This window comes from Cherax quadricarinatus, chromosome 7, assembly GCF_038502225.1.
Source record: "Cherax quadricarinatus isolate ZL_2023a chromosome 7, ASM3850222v1, whole genome shotgun sequence".
NCBI classification, from domain to species: Eukaryota; Metazoa; Arthropoda; class Malacostraca; order Decapoda; family Parastacidae; genus Cherax; species Cherax quadricarinatus.
In genome coordinates this window covers 47338554-47363069 of record NC_091298.1, presented here as the reverse complement: position 1 = coordinate 47363069, position 24516 = coordinate 47338554, and the positions used below count along the sequence as shown (strand labels likewise).

The 24516-nt window shown below is 44.0% G+C and overlaps 1 protein-coding gene across 2 annotated transcripts in view; it reads right to left on the bottom strand.

Moving 5' to 3' along the window:
* Positions 1-24516, bottom strand: part of LOC128687034 (uncharacterized) — a 197515-nt gene that overhangs the window by 50028 nt on the left and 122971 nt on the right. For both annotated transcript variants that reach the window (XM_070082410.1, XM_070082411.1), the window contains 2 exons: positions 9637-9757; positions 3743-3828 (listed from right to left, as the gene is read on the bottom strand). In XM_070082410.1, coding sequence (XP_069938511.1) covers positions 3743-3828; positions 9637-9757 — 207 coding nt within the window. The remainder of the gene's footprint in view (positions 1-3742; positions 3829-9636; positions 9758-24516) is intronic.

The window sequence follows — 24516 nt, the reverse complement described above, 5'->3', positions numbered from 1 at the left end:
ACAAACATCCAATAAGCAGATACTGTGTGGGGAAGAAAACACCTTTATAATGAGAAGTCAGAGGAAAATGGCCAGACTGGTTCATGTTAGCTGACAGAAAGGCGACAGTAACTTGAATAACCACATGTTACAACAGTGGCAGGCAGAAGAGCATCTTTGAATACACAACATGTTGAACTCTGAAGTAGATGGGTTACAGCAGCAGACCACACTAAGTTCCACTCCTGTGAACTAAGAGCAGCAAACAAAGGCTACAGTAGGCACATTATTATAATCAAAACTCAGCTCTAAACCCACCAGAATCATACAGCAGGCACAGGCCACCAAAACTGGACAGATGAAGATTGGAAAAACGTTGCTTGGTTTGACGAATCGCGATTTGTTTTGTGACATGCAGATGGTAGGGTCAGAATTTGGCGTAAACAATCCATCCTGCCTGTGCATCTGACAAATCTGCAGCAACTGCCTGATGCTATCATGTCAACATCAACCAGAATCTCTGGGGAATGTTTGCAGCACCTTGTTGAATCCATGCCACCAAGAAGTCAGGCTATTCTAGGGGCAAAGGGGGAACTTACGCAATACTATAACGGTGTACCTAATTAAATGGCCACTGAGTGTATATACAGTACATGCATACATAAATACGAGTAAATGAAATTGTTAAACATTTCTGATAATAAAATTGTTGAGATAGTGTGGGAGGATATATTTGTAGCCTTGACATTACTGGCTTATAATAAGTCATAGTTTACACAGTTTGTTATTCAAAAACTTTGTAAAAGTCTCAAATTATGTACGAGGCTTCAGTGAAAACTTAGTGAGGTGGGTGTCACTGGCGGCTCATGTGTACTGGATCTTATACACTGCCGGTTCATGTGTACTGGATCTGTTATACACTGGCGGCTCATGTGTACTGGATCTGTTATACACTGCCGGTTCATGTGTACTGGATCTGTTATACACTGCCGGTTCATGTGTACTGGATCTGTTATACACTGCCGGTTCATGTGTACTGGATCTGTTATACACTGGCGGCTCATGTGTACTGGATCTGTTATACACTGCCGACTCATGTGTACTGGATCTGTTATACACTGCCGACTCATGTGTACTGGATCTGTTATACACTGCCGGTTCATGTGTACTGGATCTGTTATACACTGGCGGCTCATGTGTACTGGATCTGTTATACACTGCCGACTCATGTGTACTGGATCTGTTATACACTGCCGACTCATGTGTACTGGATCTGTTATACACTGCCGGTTCATGTGTACTGGATCTGTTATACACTGCCGGTTCATGTGTACTGGATCTGTTATACACTGCCGGTTCATGTGTACTGGATCTCATGTGTACTGGATCTGTTATACACTGCCGACTCATGTGTACTGGATCTGTTATACACTGCCGACTCATGTGTACTGGATCTGTTATACACTGCCGACTCATGTGTACTGGATCTGTTATACACTGCCGACTCATGTGTACTGGATCTGTTATACACTGCCGACTCATGTGTACTGGATCTGTTATACACTGCCGACTCATGTGTACTGGATCTGTTATACACTGCCGGTTCATGTGTACTGGATCTGTTATACACTGGCGGCTCATGTGTACTGGATCTGTTATACACTGCCGACTCATGTGTACTGGATCTGTTATACACTGCCGACTCATGTGTACTGGATCTGTTATACACTGTTCATGTGTACTGGATCTGTTATACACTGGCGGCTCATGTGTACTCTGTTATACACTGTCATGTGTACTGGATCTGTTATACACTGCCGACTCATGTGTACTGGATCTGTTATACACTGCCGGTTCATGTGTACTGGATCTGTTATACACTGGCGGCTCATGTGTACTGGATCTGTTATACACTGCCGACTCATGTGTACTGGATCTGTTATACACTGCCGACTCATGTGTACTGGATCTGTTATACACTGCCGACTCATGTGTACTGGATCTGTTATACACTGCCGACTCATGTGTACTGGATCTGTTATACACTGCCGACTCATGTGTACTGGATCTGTTATACACTGCCGACTCATGTGTACTGGATCTGTTATACACTGCCGGTTCATGTGTACTGGATCTGTTATACACTGCCGACTCATGTGTACTGGATCTGTTATACACTGGCGGCTCATGTGTACTGGATCTGTTATACACTGCCGACTCATGTGTACTGGATCTGTTATACACTGCCGACTCATGTGTACTGGATCTGTTATACAATGGCGGCTCATGTGTACTGGATCTGTTATACACTGCCGACTCATGTGTACTGGATCTGTTATACACTGCCGGCTCATGTGTACTGGATCTGTTATACACTGGCGGCTCATGTGTACTGGATCTGTTATACACTGCCGACTCATGTGTACTGGATCTGTTATACACTGCCGACTCATGTGTACTGGATCTGTTATACACTGCCGACTCATGTGTACTGGATCTGTTATACACTGGCGGCTCATGTGTACTGGATCTGTTATACACTGCCGACTCATGTGTACTGGATCTGTTATACACTGCCGGCTCATGTGTACTGGATCTGTTATACACTGCCGACTCATGTGTACTGGATCTGTTATACACTGCCGACTCATGTGTACTGGATCTGTTATACACTGGCGGCTCATGTGTACTGGATCTGTTATACACTGGCGGCTCATGTGTACTGGATCTGTTATACACTGGCGGCTCATGTGTACTAGATCTGTTATACACTGCCGACTCATGTGTACTGGATGTTACACACTGCCGGTTCATGTGTACTGGATCTGTTATACACTGGCGGTTCATGTGTACTGGATCTGTTATACACTGGCGGTTCATGTGTACTGGATCTGTTACACACTGCCGGTTCATGTGTACTGGATCTGTTATACACTGGCGGTTCATGTGTACTGGATCTGTTATACACTGGCGGCTCATGTGTATTGGATCTGTTATACACTGCCGGCTCATGTGTATTGGATCTGTTATACACTGCCGGCTCATGTGTATTGGATCTGTTATACACTGCCGGCTCGTGTGTACTGGATCTCTTATACACTGGCGGCTCATGTGTACTGGATCTCTTATACACTGGCGGCTCATGTGTACTGGATCTATTATACACTGCCGGCTCATGTGTACTGGATCTGTTATACACTGGCGGCTCATGTGTACTGGATCTGTTATACACTGCCGGCTCATGTGTACTGGATATGTTATACACTGGCGGCTCATGTGTATTGGATCTGTTATACACTGCCGGCTCATGTGTACTGGATCTGTTATACACTGGCGGCTCATGTGTACTGGATCTGTTATACACCGGCGGCTCATGTGTACTGGATCTCTTATACACTGGCGGCTCATGTGTATTGGATCTGTTATACACTGGCGGCTCATGTGTACTGGATCTGTTATACACCGGCGGTTCATGTGTACTGGATCTCTTATACACTGGCGGCTCATGTGTATTGGATCTGTTATACACTGCCGGCTCATGTGTATTGGATCTGTTATACACTGCCGGCTCGTGTGTACCTGATCTGTTATACACTGCCGGCTGATGAAGTACCGGATCTGTCAGAGTGCGTCACGCCTGAGGTTCTCCCAGTATAGCGGCACTACACACCTTATAAGAGCAATAATTCTCCACCTTTATACCTTTATAGAGCTATACTGTCCCCACTCTGGTACCGACCTTGTGTTATCACCTCGCACTGACCTTATCGGGTACGTCAAGGTGGTGAGTATCCAGGTGTCTTTCAGCAAGCAGTAACTCAGCAGGAGCCACGTGTACCAATGACAGTGCTGTAAGTACGTTTATTCTGGTATAGGTACACGTAAATAGTTACATAAGTTATCATATATAACAACATATGTGTAGATTACCTAGGATAATCATCACCACGGTATACCACCATCATCATCATGCAAGAATAATAATAATCAATAATAATCCTATTAATACTAATGGAATTAATAATGATTGAGTTAGCAATAAAGTTAATTTTTCTTGCAACATTGATTCACTATGTTCCTGCTCCCCTGCAACCACTGTCCGCTCACTCACTTTCTTGGTCTCAGTCTCGTGGTACAGCCACGTACACTGATGCTTCTAAAGTTCTTGATGTTATCGGGTCTGTAGCTTTTTCTTTTCAGAAAAATAACGCCAAGATATTCTCTTGAGTCAGCCATTGTTTTCATAGCAGTTATATTTCGTTCTCACTGCTGGTAAACAAGTTCAGATGCCATAAGTCAGGTAAGTCAGAAACTGTTTCCTCGAAAAAAGTAGGGTATTTTCCCCTTAGGGTCATTAAGGAAGCAATTAAATTCTAGGTGAAAAAAGAATTTAAGAAGGGAGTGCTGAGGGGTGATTGGCTATTATGTCCGCCTCGTCATTCGTGTAGTTTCCGAGTTCGTTACCAGATATCCAGAGATTCGACTTCCCTCTTCCCATCGTTCTTGGTATACAACTCTGATTTTGTCGCATTTTTAGTAAACACACGGAAGTTTTTTTGGTGGGTCCCTGGAGACGCCGATGATCAGGGCAATGATCAAGCACTCTGCTGCTCGCTCACCCGTTCATTACCTATTTTCAAACCATACCACGGGTGGGGTTAGAACCCGCGATCAGTCTTAAAACTCCAGACCGACGCGTTAGCTACTGGGCCAGCTAGCCACCTAGCTGGCCCAGTAGCTAACGCATAGGTCTGGAGTTTTTAAGACTCTCTGATCGCGAGTTCTAGCCCCACCCCACCCGTGGTATGGTTTGTTTGCAATCGTGTCATTATGATTTCGTGAGTCATTACCTATTTCTCGCAGGGTCTTCCTTTCTCCGACTATTTTATTCAATTCTAAGCAACTCCACAACCGCTGGCAGCAACAACACTGGTCCGAATTAGAACGCAGCATGCTGTAGTCTATCAAAACACAACTGAATTCTATCCATTTTCCCACTGCTGTCGAGTTTGTGTAACTGCGCTCTCACGATTATGAATCAGACACACACGATTCACTCAGATATCACATTGGAGAAACGACCAGCACCACTGCGAGTAGCGTCGGGTTGCACTGGCAATCCACCATATCGTAATAAATTGTTGTATCAGTGGCCACGCAGGATTCACTTCCGACGCCTACGTCGCCCTAACGCACTCACTCTAACTTTGTTGTAAATCTCACTTTTAGCTCACTCTCCTGCATTAACTCCACCTCCATCAACCCCTACCCTTTCCACACCACCACACCGCACTCTCCCACCCTTGCACACCCGTACCCACAGCGCTGTATGATCCATACAGGTTTAGTGTATAAAATATTAATAGCTACTATTATTAGTAGTAGTGATGCAACACCTGCATAATAAGAGATCAATCAGATTCGCCCTGAGGAAGGGAAGAGTTGTGATTTGTAAATTTCACATATACGTAGGTACGTAATTTTCTAGACATGGGAATGTGACTGTGGTGTGGGTTGGTTGAGTACTGAAGCGCTTGTTTCAGATGAATGCGGACTCAGCGCCGCCTACCATCCTCTCTTAACACTACACTCTGAGGTAGTAGGTAATATGTTGATCGACGAACCCAAGTAAGTCACTTGACTACGCTGCAATCTGATGATTCCTGAATGTTCTGAGCGGACCAGCCAAACCTCCACTGACCGACTTTGTCAACAACTCTATGAATTATTCCTCTTCACTTCATATCTTGTTACTGTGAAAATCAATCCCAGGTATACGTACTCACCTATTTGTGGTTGCAGGGGTCGAGTCACACCTCCTGGCCTCACCTCCTCGCAAGCCTACTAGAAAAGAGGGGAAGACACTGCCATTTTTGGAGCAGTGCGTCTCCTCTGCCTGTTCGTCGCCTCCTCTTATCTGAGACTTCAGGCTGCTAATATAAAGTGTTGTAGTATATTTTTTAGTGATGCAATTATTGTGGAGTCTGGTAAAGATAAACTGTGACTTTCATAATCCTGTTTTTGTTTATTTACCGTTCAGAGAATGTTCATGGTGTGCACGGTAAACTAGCTGCTCAGGTGGCACAATAAGCAAAACAACAAGCCATACCACGGGTGGGGGTTGAACCCGCGACGGTCTGGAGTTTTGAAAATCTCTGACCGCGGGTTTAAACCCCTCCCGTGGTATGGTTTGTTTGCAATCGTGTCATTACGATTTCGTGAGTCAAAACAACAAGCCAGATGAAAACATGGAAACGTTTCCGGCATGGGTGGGAATGTTGGGCATATTTCCTTAAACCTGCTGCAGTCACTGTTCACCTAGGTACCTGGGTGTTAGTAGACTGTTGAGGGTGACATCCTGCGGGAAAAGACAGACAGTCTTTGATGACTCACTGACTTTCTTTGCAATCCTGGGTGGCTAACCCCCACCTCCGAGGTTAAAAATACCAACTAAACTTATCACGAGGAAACAAATGCTGAGTCTGGAGCCACCATAGTTCCGACGGTACCAACAGTCAGCTCAAACACAGCTTGGAACACGATCATCACAGACTAACAGGCAGTGACTCTCTTACTGATGTCTTCTGAAAGTGAGTCTTTGTTTTAGGAGTGTTGGGTCACCACTTGATAAAGTCCAGTGTCAGCAGACACTTCTTTCCTAACAAATAAAATGCCACCACCGTCACCTGGTACCATCACCACCACAGCACCATCACCTGGTACCATCACCACCACAGCACCATCACCTGGTACCATCACCACCACAGCACCATCACCTGGTACCATCACCACCACAACACCATCACCTGGTACCATCACCATCACAGCACCGTCACCTGGTATCATCACCACCACAGCACCGTCACCTGGTATCATCACCACCACAGCACCATCACCTGGTACCATCACCACCAGAGCACCATCACCACCACAACACCATCACCTGGTACCATCACCACCACAACACCATCACCTGGTACTATCACCATCACAGCACCGTCACCTGGTATCATCACCACCACAGCACCGTCACCTGGTATCATCACCACCACAGCATCATCACCTGGTACCATCACCAGGACAGCGCCATCACTTGGTACCATCACCACCACAGCACCATCACCTGGTACCATCACCACCACAGCAACATCACCTGGTATTACCACCACAGCAAAGTCACCTGGTATCACCATCACAACCTGTAACCTGGGTCCTGCAGGAGGCAACTGCACACCATTACGTTACCATTACGTTACAGGTGTGAGGTTACTACCAGGTGAACCATTGTGGTACAGGTGTGACAGTACCACCAGGTGGACCATTGTGGTACAGGTGTGACGGTACCACCAGGTGGACCATTGTGGCACAGGTGTGACGGTACCACCAGGTAGACCATTGTGGTACAGGTGTGAGGGTACCACTGGTGACCTTGGTACTGGCAAGACACAGTCGCTCTACCTTCAAGAAGTCTTCCTTTGATCCCAGTTAGGGAGGGTAACTTTTACACTCTACAAGGACACTGTACTCTTCCACGATGTCTCATCGTGTTAAGATTAAACCTGCAAGTTCTGTGGTGAACGTTGCCTCAAAGCTTGCACTTGCGGCTGCCCTAAAAAGCAGCCTGCAGGTCAAGTTCTCCGGCATCTCGACCCTGAAGGGCGCCTTCCTTGTCGCCTGTAACTGCGATGAGGAGGCCGAAAAATTCTGTTTACTTCTGCCGTCAAGACGCTGCATGACCGAGGCTTTGAAATCGCCACCTCTCCTTACTTGAAGGCGAAACGTTCTGTCTTCGTGAAACGTCTTGATAGAATAGCCAGTGCCCTCTCAAGCGAACAAATCAAGTCATCCATCGAGAAAGAGAACATCTGGGCCTCGGTGGAAACCATTACAATGATACCAAACACCTCGTCCATAATCAAGATCACCTTCACGGACGTCGCTATGGCTGCCCAAGCTCTTTATGACAGACTAGCCATTTCTTACTACTTTATTCACTCTGGCCACATCGAGCCTGAACGCTTTAAACACGTCTCTCCCTGCTGGACCTTTTATTCCTACAACCACAACACCAAGGACTGCAATATCAGGGACAAGAAAATCTGTTCTACTTGCGAAACAGATGACCACGTCTACAAATCAAGCACCACCACCACCAACACCACCACCACCACCACTGCTCTTGCCTAAACTACAAGAGTAATCACCATACTCTTGCGGCCAAATGTCCTGTAAGAAAAGAAATCTAGTTCAATAAGATTAAAGAAGAACTAAAGAAGACCACCACAAATTCTCCTACTTAAGCAGCTATAACGGAACTACAGACTGACACCACCAAGATCCTCCAAGCCACTCAACAATTTCTACATTCGGCAACTCACTCTCTCCATTTCCTGACGGCGCCCCTTCCAAAGTGCTATATTACATAGTGTATTCACACTTTACAAATGCAGCTAATCCCGGCACTTTGAACATCACCATGAGCGAACTATTCCGTCTTAACAACATGCCCGCCATCGTTTTCCCGGACTCCCCACTTCCAGCTGACATCAAGATTCTTCTCAACTTTGTGAACTTCACTGCACCTGCAGATCTGTCTCCTACCCAAGCAACTGTTCCTGAAACTTCTACAACCACCTCTACCGCCGACAACACTGCTCATTCTGCCTCAACTATCGTCTCCCACGCCTCCCAACCTTTTGTTACACTACCATTACACCTCTCCACTGCTCCTGTCGATTCTCAGTCACCTGCTAACACCACTGTAGACTCGCCTACTGAATCCACTTCAGAAAAAGAGGAAGATATTGACGATTCCAGTACACCCTCATGGGAAAACCTTACCTTCTCCATCTTAAGCTGACACCATGATTTACACTGAGCTCTACAAAGGCCTCGGTGCTGGAACCGTCAAGTTTGCTAGCGAGCCACCTCTTCACTTCACACTCACCCAAGTTCTGGAATTCATCAAGCCTCTACGTTTCACCTTTGGAAACAAGACTAAACTATACCACCTTTCTAGGAGTAGCTTCAAAAATTTTTAAAATGGCTCCTCAACAAACCCGAAATGCCTAGGCCTTCTTTGTAATTAATATTTCGTAACATGTAAACCATACAATGTAATCTTTACGAGGAAATCAAGATTTTGATTTGAAACCTGCCTCCTTAATCACGTCAAATAACACCACCAGTGAGCTGCCGTCTGATGTTCCTACCTGCCTGCCCTCTCCTGTGACTTAACCTTCTGCCAGCTTCTCAAGACTCAAGACCTCCAACCTCCACAAGGCCGTTGCAACTGAGCCTGCTCCTCCTGTTTCTCCAGACCGTCCCACGAGCGCCTAGCTGCTGGGTTAAGCCCTGGCACGCTCTCTGTGACTGTGGACACTCCTCTCCAGTGCTATTCTTCGTCTGTCCCGTCTTCCCCGCTCGCCCCACATGGGGTCTTACCTGAACTATCTTGTTGTTGGGTACCACCAGGTGGACCATAGTGGTACAGGTGTGAGGTTACTACCAGATGGACTATACTGGTACAGGTATGAGGTTACTACCAGGTAGACCATTGTGGTACAGGTGTGAGGTTACTACCAGATGGACCATAGTGGTACAGGTGTGAGGTTACTACCAGATGGACCATAGTGGTACATTAAGGCTGGTACTGACCTGAGCAGTGTGGAGCAGGAAGTATGGCCACCATGGGGGTTATGGACCCAACTGGACCAGTGGCCCGGGCCAACAGGGCTTCGTCCCGGGACAACAACTGCTGTGCCACTGCTCGCACGTACTGTAAAGAATAACAAATGGAATAACAATAATAATAATAACAATAATAATAATAATAATTAATAATAATAATAATAATAATAATAATAATAATAATAATAATAATAATAATAATAATAATGTCTTCATCGCCTCAGTGGCTTGCAAAACTTGCTCCTCCCTGAAGCCGCAGACATCACAATGAACCTACATACATAGAACGGTAGTCGCCAGCCTCCGCTGCTTCTGTGTTCGTAAAACGCAGGCAGGTCAAACCATACCCCGGCCGGGATTGAACCCGCGGTCAGAGAGTCTCAAAACTCCAGCCCGTCGCGTTAGCCACTAGACCAGCTAGCCACAATAAGATTCGTCCAACTAACGCGACGGTCTGGAGTTTTGAGACTCTCTGACCGCGGGTTCAATCCCGGCCGGGGTATGGTTTGTTTGCAATCGTGTCATTACGATTTCGTGAGTCATGCTGAGGCAGGCAGGTCTATCTCCCCATAAAAGTTACTCCACTGCTGTATTATGTATATCAGGGATTTTCAAACTGCGGACCGCAACAAGATCTTATGCGGCCCACAACAAGATTTTATGCGGCCCACAACAAGATTTTATGCGGCCCACAACAAGATTTTATGTGGCCCACAACAACTTGAAATATTTATAAATAGCAAAACTAATAATTATACCCTAATTTTCAGTCAATTAATGTTAAGGATTTTGTTGCTTGTAACAATTTATATGTCAAAATTTGTTGAAATTTTAGTTCTAATCTTTTCATTTTTCAGATACAACCTTCAGTTATTGAAGGAAAAAGGTAAAGAACAGTGGAGAGTGAGTGTCGCTGTTTAATGAAGACTGGAGGGAGTAAAGTACTTGTGTGTATCAGCAGGTGATACAGTCTTGTGTGTTGTATGGCAGGAATATGTTACACCTTTGAAGGAGTACGATGTACGTCGTCACTATGATACGATGTACGTCGTCACTATGATACGATGTACGTCGTCAATATTATACGATGTACGTCGTCAGTATACGATGTACGTCGTCACTATGATACGATGTACGTCGTCACTATGATACGATGTACGTCGTCACTATGATACGATGTACGTCGTCAATATTATACGATGTACGTCGTCAGTATGATACGATGTACGTCGTCACTATGATACGATGTACGTCGTCACTATGATACGATGTACGTCGTCACTATGATACGATGTACGTCGTCACTATGATACGATGTACGTCGTCACTATGATACGATGTACGTCGTCACTATGATACGATGTACGTCGTCACTATGATACGATGTACGTCGTCACTATGATACGATGTACGTCGTCACTATGATACGATGTACGTCGTCACTATGATACGATGTACGTCGTCACTATGATACGATGTACGTCGTCACTATGATACGATGTACGTCGTCACTATGATACGATGTACGTCGTCACTATGATACGATGTACGTCGTAACTATGATACCAAACATAAACCAAGTTACTACCAGTACACAGAAACACAGTGTTCGGAAAAATGTGAATCAATACAACACAAGTTACTTTCCCAACAAAGTTTTATACGCAGAAGAGAACTGAAGATGAAGTTTAAGCAGGACCAGTTACAAAGTAACTAAAGCGTTAGCTAAAAGAGGAGTTATTCACTGATGGAGATCTGATAAGAACATAAGAACATAAGAACGAAGGAACACTGCAGCAGGCCTACTGGCCCATGCGAGGCAGGTCCAAGTCTCCTGGGCAGGTCCAAGTCTCCTGGGCAGGTCCAAGTCTCCTGGGCAGGTCCAAGTCTCCTGGGCAGGTCCAAGTCTCCTGGGCAGGTCCAAGTCTCCTGGGCAGGTCCAAGTCTCCTGGGCAGGTCCAAGTCTCCTGGGCAGGTCAAAGTCTCCTGGGCAGGTCCAAGTCTCCTGGGCAGGTCCAAGTCTCCTGGGCAGGTCCAAGTCTCCTGGGCAGGTCAAAGTCTCCTGGGCAGGTCCAAGTCTCCTGGGCAGGTCCAAGTCTCCTGATCAAAGTGCATGATGGAAGCAGTGACAAAGTTATATCCAGAAAAAAACAAATCTGTTCAAAATCCTCAGTCTAACGCCAAATACTGTTGCTCGTAAACATGACTCATGAAATCGTAATGACACGATCGCAAACAAACCATACCACGGGCGGGACTGAACCCGCGGTCAGAGAGTCTCTGACCGCGGGTTCAATCCCGCCCGTGGTATGGTCTGTTGCTCGTAGAAATGAGGATACAGGAAGCAATGTATTTCATCAAAGTGCAGACAAAGTACCAAATTTTTAGTTTTAGTCGCTCGCACTTGATGAATCGAATGATGTGACACATCACAACTCCCAGTATTCATCCGTGGCGTCGACAATGAATTTAATTTCATACAAGAATTAGCATCAATGCATATCATACACAGCACAGGAACCGTACAAGACATCTTTAAGGAACTGAAAAAAAACCTGCATTAGAATATAACCTGGAGTGGGATAAACTGCGACGCCTGGCAACTGATGGAGGAGAGATCATGTCTGGGGTGAAGAAAGGTTTGGTTGGACACATTACAAAAGCTTATGACGATGGTGGATTCTGAGAGTCCATGTTGTTGTACTGTGTTATCCATGTTGTTCACTGTGTTATCCATCAGCAAGCATTGTGTGGAAAATATGACGATATATTTTGCGTTTTGAAACCTGTTGTTTCAGCAGTGAATTTCATTTCATCTCACGGGCTTAATTATCGTCAGTTTTGTGATTTTTTAGAAGAAACTGATTCTGAGTTCGCTGACTTGCTTTGTTATACAGCAGTTCGATGGCTTAGTTTTGGAAAGGTTCTATCACGGGTTCTTTCAGCTCAGAAAGGAAATTGATTCATTCTCACAGAAGACCCAACTTGAACCACTTTTATCAAACGCTGATTAGCTTTGGAAATTGACATTTTTTGCAGACGTGACAAGTGATATGAATCATTTGAATTTGAAGTTTCAAGGTGAAACAAGTTTGATTTGTGATGTACACACGGGTGTCAAGGTATTCAGGGCAAAACTGATGTTATTAAACCACACTACGGGTGGGGTTTGAACCCGCGGTCAGAGTCTCAAAACTCCAGACCGTCGCGTTAGCCACTGGGCCAGCTAGCTTCAATAAGACTCTCTGACCGCGGGTTCAAACCCCACCCGTGGTATGGTTTGTTTGCAATCGTGTCATTACGATTTCGTGAGTCGAGTTCTGATGTTATTTGAAGGACAAGTGAAAGTTTCTAACTTGGTTAATTTCTAATGTTGTGAAAAATATCATGAAGAAAGTGAAGCGGAATTTCCTTCTTCATTTCAAACAAATTATTAATGACTTGCAAAAACAATTTCAGAAACGATTTTCTGATTTGACAGAAAAACAGATGAAAGAAAGCCGTTTCAAAATCCATTTGACTGCAGTGTTGAAACATTCTCAAGTCAGTTTCAAATGGAAATTATTGATCTCGTCAGATGACATGATGAAAGAAAGGTATGAATCAGGAAATCTGATCCAACCTTATAAATCTTTACAGTCTGAACAATTTCCAAATTTGCAGAGATTTTCTTGTGGTTTCGTATAAGTTTTTCGCACAACGTACCTTTGTGAATCAACATTTTCTAAAATGAAGCTTGTCAAGTTCAAATATAATCTTGTCAAGTTCAAATATAAGCTTGTCAAGTTCAAATATAAGCTCCTTAAGCCTGAAACCTCACTTCAGTAATATTTGAAATTAAAATCCTAGTTCCATCAATCCCTTGTGTTAATTAATCTTGTGGCAGGTTTTCTCATCTGCACTTCAGTAATTATACTGTCGGAACATTGGCTTATGTCTGATATTTTTACTCATTATATCATTTCTCAATGTAAACACGGTATTTGTCTTCGTAAATGTCATATTTCTCTTTTGTTCTGGATCATATCATGATGATTACAAAAACGATCCAAATAAAACTTATACATTCACTGAAATTTTAATCATTCATTAATATTTATATATATATATATATATATATATATATATATTTATATACATATATCTTCTTTCAACACATCGGCCGTATCCCACCGAGGCAGGGTGGCCCAAAAGGAAAAACGAAAGTTTCTCCTTTTACATTTAGTAATATATACAGGAGAAGAGGTTACTAGCCCCTTGCTCCCGGCATTTTAGTCGCCTCTTACAACACGCATGGCTTACGGAGGAAGAATTCTATTCCACTTCCCCATGGAGATAAGAGGAAATAAACAAGAATAAGAACTAGAAAGAAAATAAAAGAAAACCCAGAGGGATGTGTGTATATATATATGCCTGTACATGTATGTGTAGTGTGACCTAAGTGTAAGTAGAAGTAGCAAGACGTATCTGAAACCTTGCATATTTATGAGACAGAAAAATGGACACCAGCAATCCTACCATCATGTAAAACAATTACAGGCTTTCGTTTTACATTCACTTGGCAGGACGGTAGTACCTCCATGGGCGGTTGCTGTCTGCCAATCTACTACCTTATATATATATATATATATATATGTAAATATATATATATATATATGTATATATATATATATATATATATATGTATATATATATATATACCTGGAGTTTACCTGGAGAGAGTTCCGGGGGTCAACGCCCCCGCGGCCCGGTCTGAGACCAGGCCTCCTGGTGGATCAGAGCCTGATCAACCAGGCTGTTGCTGCTGGCTGCACGCAAACCAACATACGAGCCACAGCCCGGCTGATCCGGAACTGACTTTAGGTGCTTGTCCAGTGCCAGCTTGAAGACTGCCAGGGGTCTGTTGGTAATCCCCCTTATGTGTGCTGGGAGGCAGTTGAACAGTCTCGGGCCCCTGACACTTATTGTATGGTCTCTTAACGTGCTAGTGACACCCCTGCTTTTCATTGGGGGGATGGTGCATCGTCTGCCAAGTCTTTTGCTTTCGTAGTGGGTGATTTTCGTGTGCAAGTTCGGTACTAGTCCCTCTAGGATTTTCCAGGTGTATATAATCATGTATCTCTCCCTCCTGCGTTCCAGGGAATACAGGTTTAGGAACCTCAAGCGCTCCCAATAATTGAGGTGTTTTATCTCCGTTATGCGCGCCGTGAAAGTTCTCTGTACATTTTCTAGGTCGGCAATTTCACCTGCCTTGAAAGGTGCTGTTAGTGTGCAGCAATATTCCAGCCTAGATAGAACAAGTGACCTGAAGAGTGTCATCATGGGCTTGGCCTCCCTAGTTTTGAAGGTTCTCATTATCCATCCTGTCATTTTTCTAGCAGATGCGATTGATACAATGTTATGGTCCTTGAAGGTGAGATCCTCCGACATGATCACTCCCAGGTCTTTGACGTTGGTGTTTCGCTCTATTTTGTGGCCAGAATTTGTTTTGTACTCTGATGAAGATTTAATTTCCTCATGTTTACCATATCTGAGTAATTGAAATTTCTCATCGTTGAACTTCATATTGTTTTCTGCAGCCCACTGAAAGATTTGGTTGATGTCTGCCTGGAGCTTTGCAGTGTCTGCAATGGAAGACACTGTCATGCAGATTCGGGTGTCATCTGCAAAGGAAGACACGGTGCTGTGGCTGACATCCTTGTCTATGTCGGATATAAGGATGAGGAACAAGATGGGAGCGAGTACTGTGCCTTGTGGAACAGAGCTTTTCACCGTAGCTGCCTCGGACTTTACTCTGTTGACGACTACTCTCTGTGTTCTGTTAGTGAGGAAATTATAGATCCATCGACCGACTTTTCCTGTTATTCCTTTAGCACGCATTTTGTGCGCTATTACGCCATGGTCACACTTGTCGAAGGCTTTTGCAAAGTCTGTATATATTACATCTGCATTCTTTTTGTCTTCTAGTGCATTTAGGACCTTGTCGTAGTGGTCCAATAGTTGAGACAGACAGGAGCGACCTGTTCTAAACCCATGTTGCCCTGGGTTGTGTAACTGATGGGTTTCTAGATGCGTGGTGATCTTGCTTCTTAGGACCCTTTCAAAGATTTTTATGATATGGGATGTTAGTGCTATTGGTCTGTAGTTCTTTGCTGTTGCTTTACTGCCCCCTTTGTGGAGTGGGGCTATGTCTGTTGTTTTTAGTAACTGTGGGACGACCCCCGTGTCCATGCTCCCTCTCCATAGGATGGAAAAGGCTCGTGATAGGGGCTTCTTGCAGTTCTTGATGAACACAGAGTTCCATGAGTCTGGCCCTGGGGCAGAGTGCATGGGCATGTCATTTATCGCCTGTTCGAAGTCATTTGGCGTCAGGATAACATCGGATAGGCTTGTGTTAATCAAATTTTGTGGCTCTCTCATAAAAAATTCATTTTGATCTTCGACTCTCAGTCTGGTTAGCGGCTTGCTAAAAACTGAGTCATATTGGGACTTGAGTAGCTCACTCATTTCCTTGTTGTCATCTGTGTAGGACCCATCTTGTTTAAGTAGGGGCCCAATACTGGACGTTGTTCTCGATTTTGATTTGGCATAGGAGAAGAAATACTTTGGGTTTCTTTCGATTTCATTTATGGCTTTTAGTTCTTCCCGCGATTCCTGACTCCTAAAGGATTCTTTTAGCTTAAGTTCGATGCTTGCTATTTCTCTGACCAGTGTCTCCCTACGCATTTCAGATATATTGACCTCTTTTAGCCGCTCTGTTATTCTTTTCCGTCGCCTGTAAAGGGAGCGCCTGTCTCTTTCTGTTTTACATCTACTCCTCCTTTTTCTTAGAGGAATAAGCCTTGTGCATACATCGAGTGCTACCGAGTTAATCTGTTCTAGGCATAAGTTGGGGTCTGTGTTGCTTAGTATATCTTCCCAGCTTATATCGGTTAGGACTTGGTTTACTTGGTCCCACTTTATGTTTTTGTTATTGAAGTTGAATTTGGTGAATGCTCCCTCGTGACTAATCTCCTTATGTCGGTCTGGGGCTCCGCGCATACATGACTGAACCTCAATTATGTTGTGATCTGAGTATATTGTTTTTGATATGGTGATATTTCTTATCAGATCATCATTGTTAGTGAAGATGAGGTCTAGTGTATTCTCCAGTCTAGTAGGCTCTATTATTTGCTGGTTTAAATTGAATTTTGTGCAGAGATTTAAAAGCTCGCGTGAGTGTGAGTTTTCATCAGAGCTGCCTCCTGGTGTTATTTCTGCAACAATATTATTTGCTATATTCCTCCATTTTAGGTGCCTTAAGTTGAAATCCCCCAGGAGCAAGATGTTGGGTGCAGGAGCTGGAAGGTTTTCCAGACAGTGGTCAATTTTTAACAGCTGTTCCTGGAATTGCTGGGATGTTGCATCCGGAGGCTTGTAGACTATCACAATGACTAGGTTTTGGTTCTCGACCTTTACTGCTAAAACTTCCACTACATCATTTGAGGCATTTAGCAATTCTGTGCAAACAAGTGACTCTGCAATGTACAGGCCAACCCCCCCCTTTTGCCTGTTCACTCTGTCACATCTGTATAGGTTGTAACCTGGGATCCATATTTCGTTGTCCAAGTGATCCTTTATGTGGGTCTCAGTGAAAGCCGCGAACATTGCCTTTGCCTCTGCAAGCAGTCCACGGATGAAAGGTATTTTGTTGTTTGTTGCTGGCTTTAGACCCTGTATATTTGCAATGAAGAATGTTATCGGACTGGTGGTATTGTTGGTACTGGGGGGGGATTTTTTTTCCGGCATTAGTATCTGTATCTGTTGGTTTGGAGTGGAGGCCATCGACTGTGGTTCCACTCCAGGAATGACTGGATTTGGTGTACGATTTCTGCCATTTCCTGCCAGTTTTTTTTCCTTCCTGGCACTAAAAAACCTCTCCCTCTTGAGTGGCTGTGGCTACCCAGGTTTTCCCATGGCCTGGATGTTTTGTATCTTTTTGTCCCCTTTAGATGGTATGCCTGGCAATTTAAGTTATAGCACAGTCTTTCCTGTACTGAAGAGGTACACAGTTCAGGGTGAAAAAGCTTACAGGAAGGGAGTTTGCATTTTCCTGTTGTCATATGGGCATGGCATTTCCTAGGGTGGTCATAGTTGCACGTCCCATCTGTTTTTCCAGATTTCCCATGCCAGCAGATACCGAGTGCATAGTATGTGCACAGGCTTGGTTTCCGTTTGCCTTGGGTTTCTGTGACTGTATTCCCTGTTGGTGCATGTTTCCCTGTCTTACTTCTATCCTCCCTAGCACCAACAATGGAGCTCCCACCATTTGTTTTTGGTAATATATCCTCACTATTGCTAGTGGAGTCCTCTTGTTTGCTATTTCCTGCGGTATTTCTAGTTTGCAATATTGGTTTTATCTTATCTTTCACTACACTTGTTTCCCTACTATGGCTCCTGTCCCCTATGAGGTCATTCATATGTATTCCTTCCTGCGTATAATTCCCGACTACTTGGACAAAATCTCCAGCTTCACCATTACTGTCTCCCAGGACAGCATCTCCAGCTTCCCCATTACTGTCTCCCAGGACAGCATCTCCAGCTTCACCATTACTGTCTCCCAGGACAGCACCTCCAGCTTCACCATTTCTGTCTCCCAGGACAGCACCTCCAGCTTCCCCATTACTGTCTCCCAGGACAGCACTATCAGCCCCCCATTTACTGACTACCAGGACATCATCTCCAGCCTTACAGTTTCTGACTACATGGCCAGTATCAAGGGCAGTACCATTCAGCCCGGACTTTTTATGTTCCCATCTGTTGTAGAAAGCTTCCAGGTTTTCTATGAAAGCAGCTTTGATGTTGACCTATATATATATATATATATATGACAGATTTTTTCCAGGCTGAGGGACTGATTACATCAACTCCTCCTCATCTTCCATCTTTCTCTGCATTAAACTGAAGAAGTCACAGGCTGGCAAAACGTTTCCAAAATAAAATTACCCAAATGTTGCACAAATGTCTCATTTATCAACTTGTGAGTTTTCTAAACCACTAACTCACATCATGTTAGTTTGGTTAGTTAATCACTGTTAAAGGCTCGTTAAGTTGAGCTAACTGTCTTAACACCAGTGAAATACCGTGTTGTTAAGAGGATGAACTAGTTTGGTCAGTCGTCAGGAAGAACAATCCCCTGGTGTTGGGAGGACAGAAGCTTTATCCACAGATACACGGTCAACTCACATACAACATTCCAACACTTTGAATAGTTTTCGTTTACAACTTTCCAATTTAATGTCTTGGTGGTATTTTATGTACGAGAGTCTTAGTCGAGGGTGAAGCCAGTGTTGTAAGTTGACTGTATCGTATTTGTGCAGTATTTTCACAGCCTTGGAAGGCAGAGGTGTACTAAACTTTTATATACTTTACCTGTGAAGCCGTTTTCATAGACTAACTTGATCATAGTGATTTATATTGTGCTTTCACAGTTCCTTTAGAGGTAATTACCAGACGTGGCCTGTCTCTACATACTTTAATACCTGGAGTTTACCTGTAGAGTTCCGGGGGTTAACGCCCCCGCGGCCCGGTCTGTGACTAGGCCTCATGGTGGATCAGTGCCTGATCAACCAGGCTGTTACTGCTGGCTGCAAGCAATCCAACGTACCAACCACAGCCCGGCTGGTCAGGTACCGACTTTAGGTACCTGTTCATCGCCTTCTTGACAGACAGGGGTCTATTGGTAATCCCTCTTATATATGCTGGGAGATAGTTGAACAGTCTTGGGCCCCTGACACTTTGTTGTTTCTTAATATATGACTTATATAATACTACTGTACGAGTAGTATGAAAATACTAATAAGAAGACCATCACACAAAAAAGTCACAATATAAGAAGAAACTGAAGTAGACGATCACACCCTCAGCCTCGTCTAGAAAAAATTAAAATTCTTCAACATATCCACAAACAGGAACACCATATTCGCCGTGTCAAATTCATCCTCTCTGCCTAATACATCTTCACACCTCGGTAAGATATGTGAAACAATTCACGGATAACTTCAACAGTTCGGCTAGGCTAGACTCGGCGGTAAGGCTTCTGGGCTTCTCAACTCTCTCTTATACGCCTCCAGTCCAGACATCCTACATGTCTCGTGGCCTGGTGGCAAAAGCTCTCGCTTCACACGGTGAGGGTCCAGTTTAGATTCCCGGCGAAGGGGTGGAAACACTGGGCCTGTTTCCTTACACCGGTTGTCTATGTTCACCCATCAGTATAAAATGTGTACCTGGGTGTTAGTGGACTGGTGTGGGTCGCATCCTGGGACAAAACTGACTTAATTTGCGGGAAATGCTCAGCATAAAAAGCGACTTTCTATATAGTAGTATGTCACTGGTGTCACCTAGGACTGTATACCTTGTACATGTACCTGTAGTAAATAAAGATAATTATTTAACAACTTTGCCAAACTCACGTACCTACCAAAAAAAAAAAACGTTTAGAAGATTCAAGAATGTGTCATTCCAATTATTATTATAATCAAAAAGAAGCACTAAACCACAAGGGCCGTGTCATTCCAAATAATACAGTAAGTGTCTCCAGACTGCCTGCTGCTGTCTGAGCTTTACCATCAAACTCTCGCTGTTGGATTGTCTTGGCTCTGTTCCTACCTCTGAAAACATTCCTCTCCGGCGTTATTCTCTGCCTATCCTCACTTCCCAGCCCTCTGATTACCCGAGAGTTTGTCAGTAGAGACAATGAGAAGGAGAAGATGCGGAGAGAGCCAGAAATCGCAGAGACGATCACTGAGTGGAAGGTAAAGGAGACGGTAATAATGACCATGTAGTCCACTGCTATGCTTGACCTCTGGGGTGTTTGCCTCTAAATACTAAGTGATTTTTGAGCGTCTCAAAATTTTCCTCTTTCATGTTACCATGTATCAGTTCCTGTTACTATATACCTTTACTTATTATGTTATGTATTGTATGTGTGATGAGTAACACACATGGGTAGCACATGGGTAACACTTGGGTAACTTTATTGTTGACTGAAACGTTGCGCCTGTATATACAGTAGGTTTCTTCAGTTCAATAGAGGCACCAGGTATAGTAGCAAAGTAAAGATGATGTAATCAGTCCATCAACCTTGGAAGAATGGTTTTTGAGGTGGTCAGTCCCTCATCCTGGAGAATTGTTCAGCTCCACAGTCTGGAACAATGTGAAGTTAAGCTTGAGAATGGAATCTTAAATATTGAATAAGATGAGGCAAGGTCTGGAGGACGTAGCAGGAAGTGGGGACTACTAGTATAAGTAAGAGGGCAAGAAATTGAGGAGCACTACAGTGGGCCTACTGGTCCTTGCTAGGCAAGTCCCTCTGGATTCCAACCCTTCCCTCTCATAACTAACAGTTAGCACTAAACTTTTGAAAACTGTCCTCTGTTAGCACTACAATTATATAGTTGTGTTAGACAACATGTATGACCCACGAGATTACGATGATACATCAAACTGACATCTTTATTTGGTGGGATAACTTGTATAATTACTGACTGTAAAATATAAGTTACACCGTAATTAAATAATACCTTTCCCTTGGTGAAACTAATTCAGGTCATTAGAAACAAGACTGATATGTGTAGAACGTGATCCAGAGAACACAAAGGCACACTACCGTGACTGAAGAATACACAAATAACACGCACATAGGAGAGAGAAACCGACTGGGATTATTAACTAGTTACTCGTGTGACTGTTTAATACTTAACTAGTCACTCGTGTGACTAGTTAATGGTCTAAATCGGACCGAAACATCGTCATAAAGTTGCTGTCTCGTATGTGCGGGTTATTTGTTTAACATGTACACTGCCAGCACCTCTGGTATTTTTGTGGTGGCAGCAGCACTACGATATCACTAGTAACTTCCCACACTTGTGCATTCCTTGAGTTTATAAAGGAAAGGTGAAGAAAATTCTTCCCCTTTCCCCTATCCCTTCCTCCCTTTCCCAACCAATAATGAAATTATCATGTTTTCTGAAATTTTGGGTTGATAACTTAGTTGAAAGAGACGATGACAACAGATTTCTTTTCATATCATGTTGATGTCAACTATCAACATACTCGATAAAGTTGATAAATGAGACACTTGTACAACATTTGGGAATATTTATTCAGGAAACGTTTCGCCAGCCAGTGGTTTCCTCAGTCCAATAAAGATGGGTTGAAGGAACCACTGGCTGGCGAAACGTTTCCAGAATAAAGATGGCCGAATGTCAACTTGTCGGTTTTCTAAACTATTTGTACAACGCGTGATGAAGTTCGTCTTGGGGGAAACGTTGTATTATTCTCACTTGTCGGCTTTTGCCTTTGTCTATCAAATAGACTACTTGGTGTGGTGAGGTGTATAATACAATAAACAGCAGCCTTCCTGCTTTTACTACCTGACAGGAGGTGAACAATACACAAACAGAAGATTGAGACACTTATGCAGCATACGGTGTTTCCTGACTGTTCCTCACTCTTATGATGATAAATGAGACACTTGTCCAACACCTGCACAGGTGTCTGACTCTTCAACTTGTCGGAGTTCTAAACCACTTAAATCACAGTGTTACTATCCTCTCAGTATCCATTGTTCACTAATATTACTGGCGTCCTGACTTTTATCTTGTGTTCGCTATGTAGACAGTCGGTGCTATGATTGCTATGTAGTGTGTTTTGTATGTAGACAGTAGGGAATATGACGTATCAATTTATTGACTCACGAAATCGTAATGACACGATTGCAAACAAACCATACCCCGGCTGGGATTGAACCCGCGGTGAGAGAGTCTCAAAACTCCAGACCGTCGCGTTAGCCACTAGACCAGCTAGCCACAATAAGATTCGTCCAACTAACCTTCCTATGGTGTAGAAATATACCTAGTTGGACGAATCTTATTGTGGCTAGCTGGTCTAGTGGCTAACGCGACGGTCTGGAGTTTTGAGACTCTCTGACCGCGGGTTCAATCCCAGCCGGGGTATGGTTTATCAATTTATTGTTTTGCTCTGGAAGCTCTCCTTGAAGTTACACTGATACATAACAAATGTGTAGTGTTTAACCAAAGCAGCTCAGGGCCTGTGACCTCACGTAACGACTGACCACTGACCACGTACGAACCACAGCCTGGCTGGTCAGGTACTGACTTTAGGTGCCTGTCCAGTGCCTTCTTGAACACAGCCAGGGGTCTATTGGTAATCCCCTTATGTATGCTGGGAGGTAGTTGAAGTCTTGGGCCCCGGACACTTATTGTGTTGTTTGTCAGTGTACTCGTGGCGCCCCTGCTTTTCATTGGGGGAATGCTGCATCTCCTGCCGAGTTTTTTGCTTTCACAGGGAGCGATTTTCGTGTGCAAGTTTGGTACTAATCCCTCTAGGATTTTCCAAGTGTATATCATGTATCTCTCTCGCCTGCGTTCCAGGGAATACAAATCAAGGGACTTCGACCGTTCCCAGTAATTTAGGTGCCTTATCGTACTTATGTGTGCCGTGAAAGTTCTTTGTACACTCTCCAGGTCAGCAATTTCGCCTACCTTGAAGGGGGCAGTTAGTGTACAGCAGTATTCCAGCCTAGAGAATAAGCGATTTGAAGAGAATCATGGGCTTGGCGTCCCTAATTTTGAAGGTTCTCATTATTCATCCTATCATTTTCCTTGCAGATGCGGTAAATTATTATTTTTTTTTTTTTTTATTATCACACCGGCCGATTCCCACCAAGGCAGGGTGGCCCGAAAAAGAAAAACTTTCACCATCATTCACTCCATCACTGTCTTGCCAGAAGGGTGCTTTACACTACAGTTTTTAAACTGCAACATTAACACCCCTCCTTCAGAGTGCAGGCACTGTACTTCCCATCTCCAGGACTCAAGTCCGGCCTGCCGGTTTCCCTGAATCCCTTCATAAATGTTACTTTGCTCACACTCCAACAGCACGTCAAGTATTAAAAACCATTTGTCTCCATTCACTCCTATCAAACACGCTCACGCATGCCTGCTGGAAGTCCAAGCCCCTCGCACACAAAACCTCCTTTACCCCCTCCATCCAACCCTTCCTAGGCCGACCCCTACCCCGCCTTCCTTCCACTACAGACTGATACACTCTTGAAGTCATTCTGTTTCGCTCCATTCTCTCTACATGTCCGAACCACCTCAACAACCCTTCCTCAGCCCTCTGGACAACAGTTTTGGTAATCCCGCACCTCCTCCTAACTTCCAAACTACGAATTCTCTGCATTATATTCACACCACACATTGCCCTCAGACATGACATCTCCACTGCCTCCAGCCTTCTCCTCGCTGCAACATTCATCACCCACGCTTCACACCCATATAAGAGCGTTGGTAAAACTATACTCTCATACATTCCCCTCTTTGCCTCCAAGGACAAAGTTCTTTGTCTCCACAGACTCCTAAGTGCACCACTCACTCTTTTTCCCTCATCAATTCTATGATTCACCTCATCTTTCATAGACCCATCCGCTGACACGTCCACTCCCAAATATCTGAATACGTTCACCTCCTCCATACTCTCTCCCTCCAATCTGATATTCAATCTTTCATCACCTAATCTTTTTGTTATCCTCATAACCTTACTCTTTCCTGTATTCACCTTTAATTTTCTTCTTTTGCACACCCTACCAAATTCATCCACCAATCTCTGCAACTTCTCTTCAGAATCTCCCAAGAGCACAGTGTCATCAGCAAAGAGCAGCTGTGACAACTCCCACTTTGTGTGTGATTCTTTATCTTTTAACTCCACGCCTCTTGCCAAGACCCTCGCATTTACTTCTCTTACAACCCCATCTATAAATATATTAAACAACCACGGTGACATCAC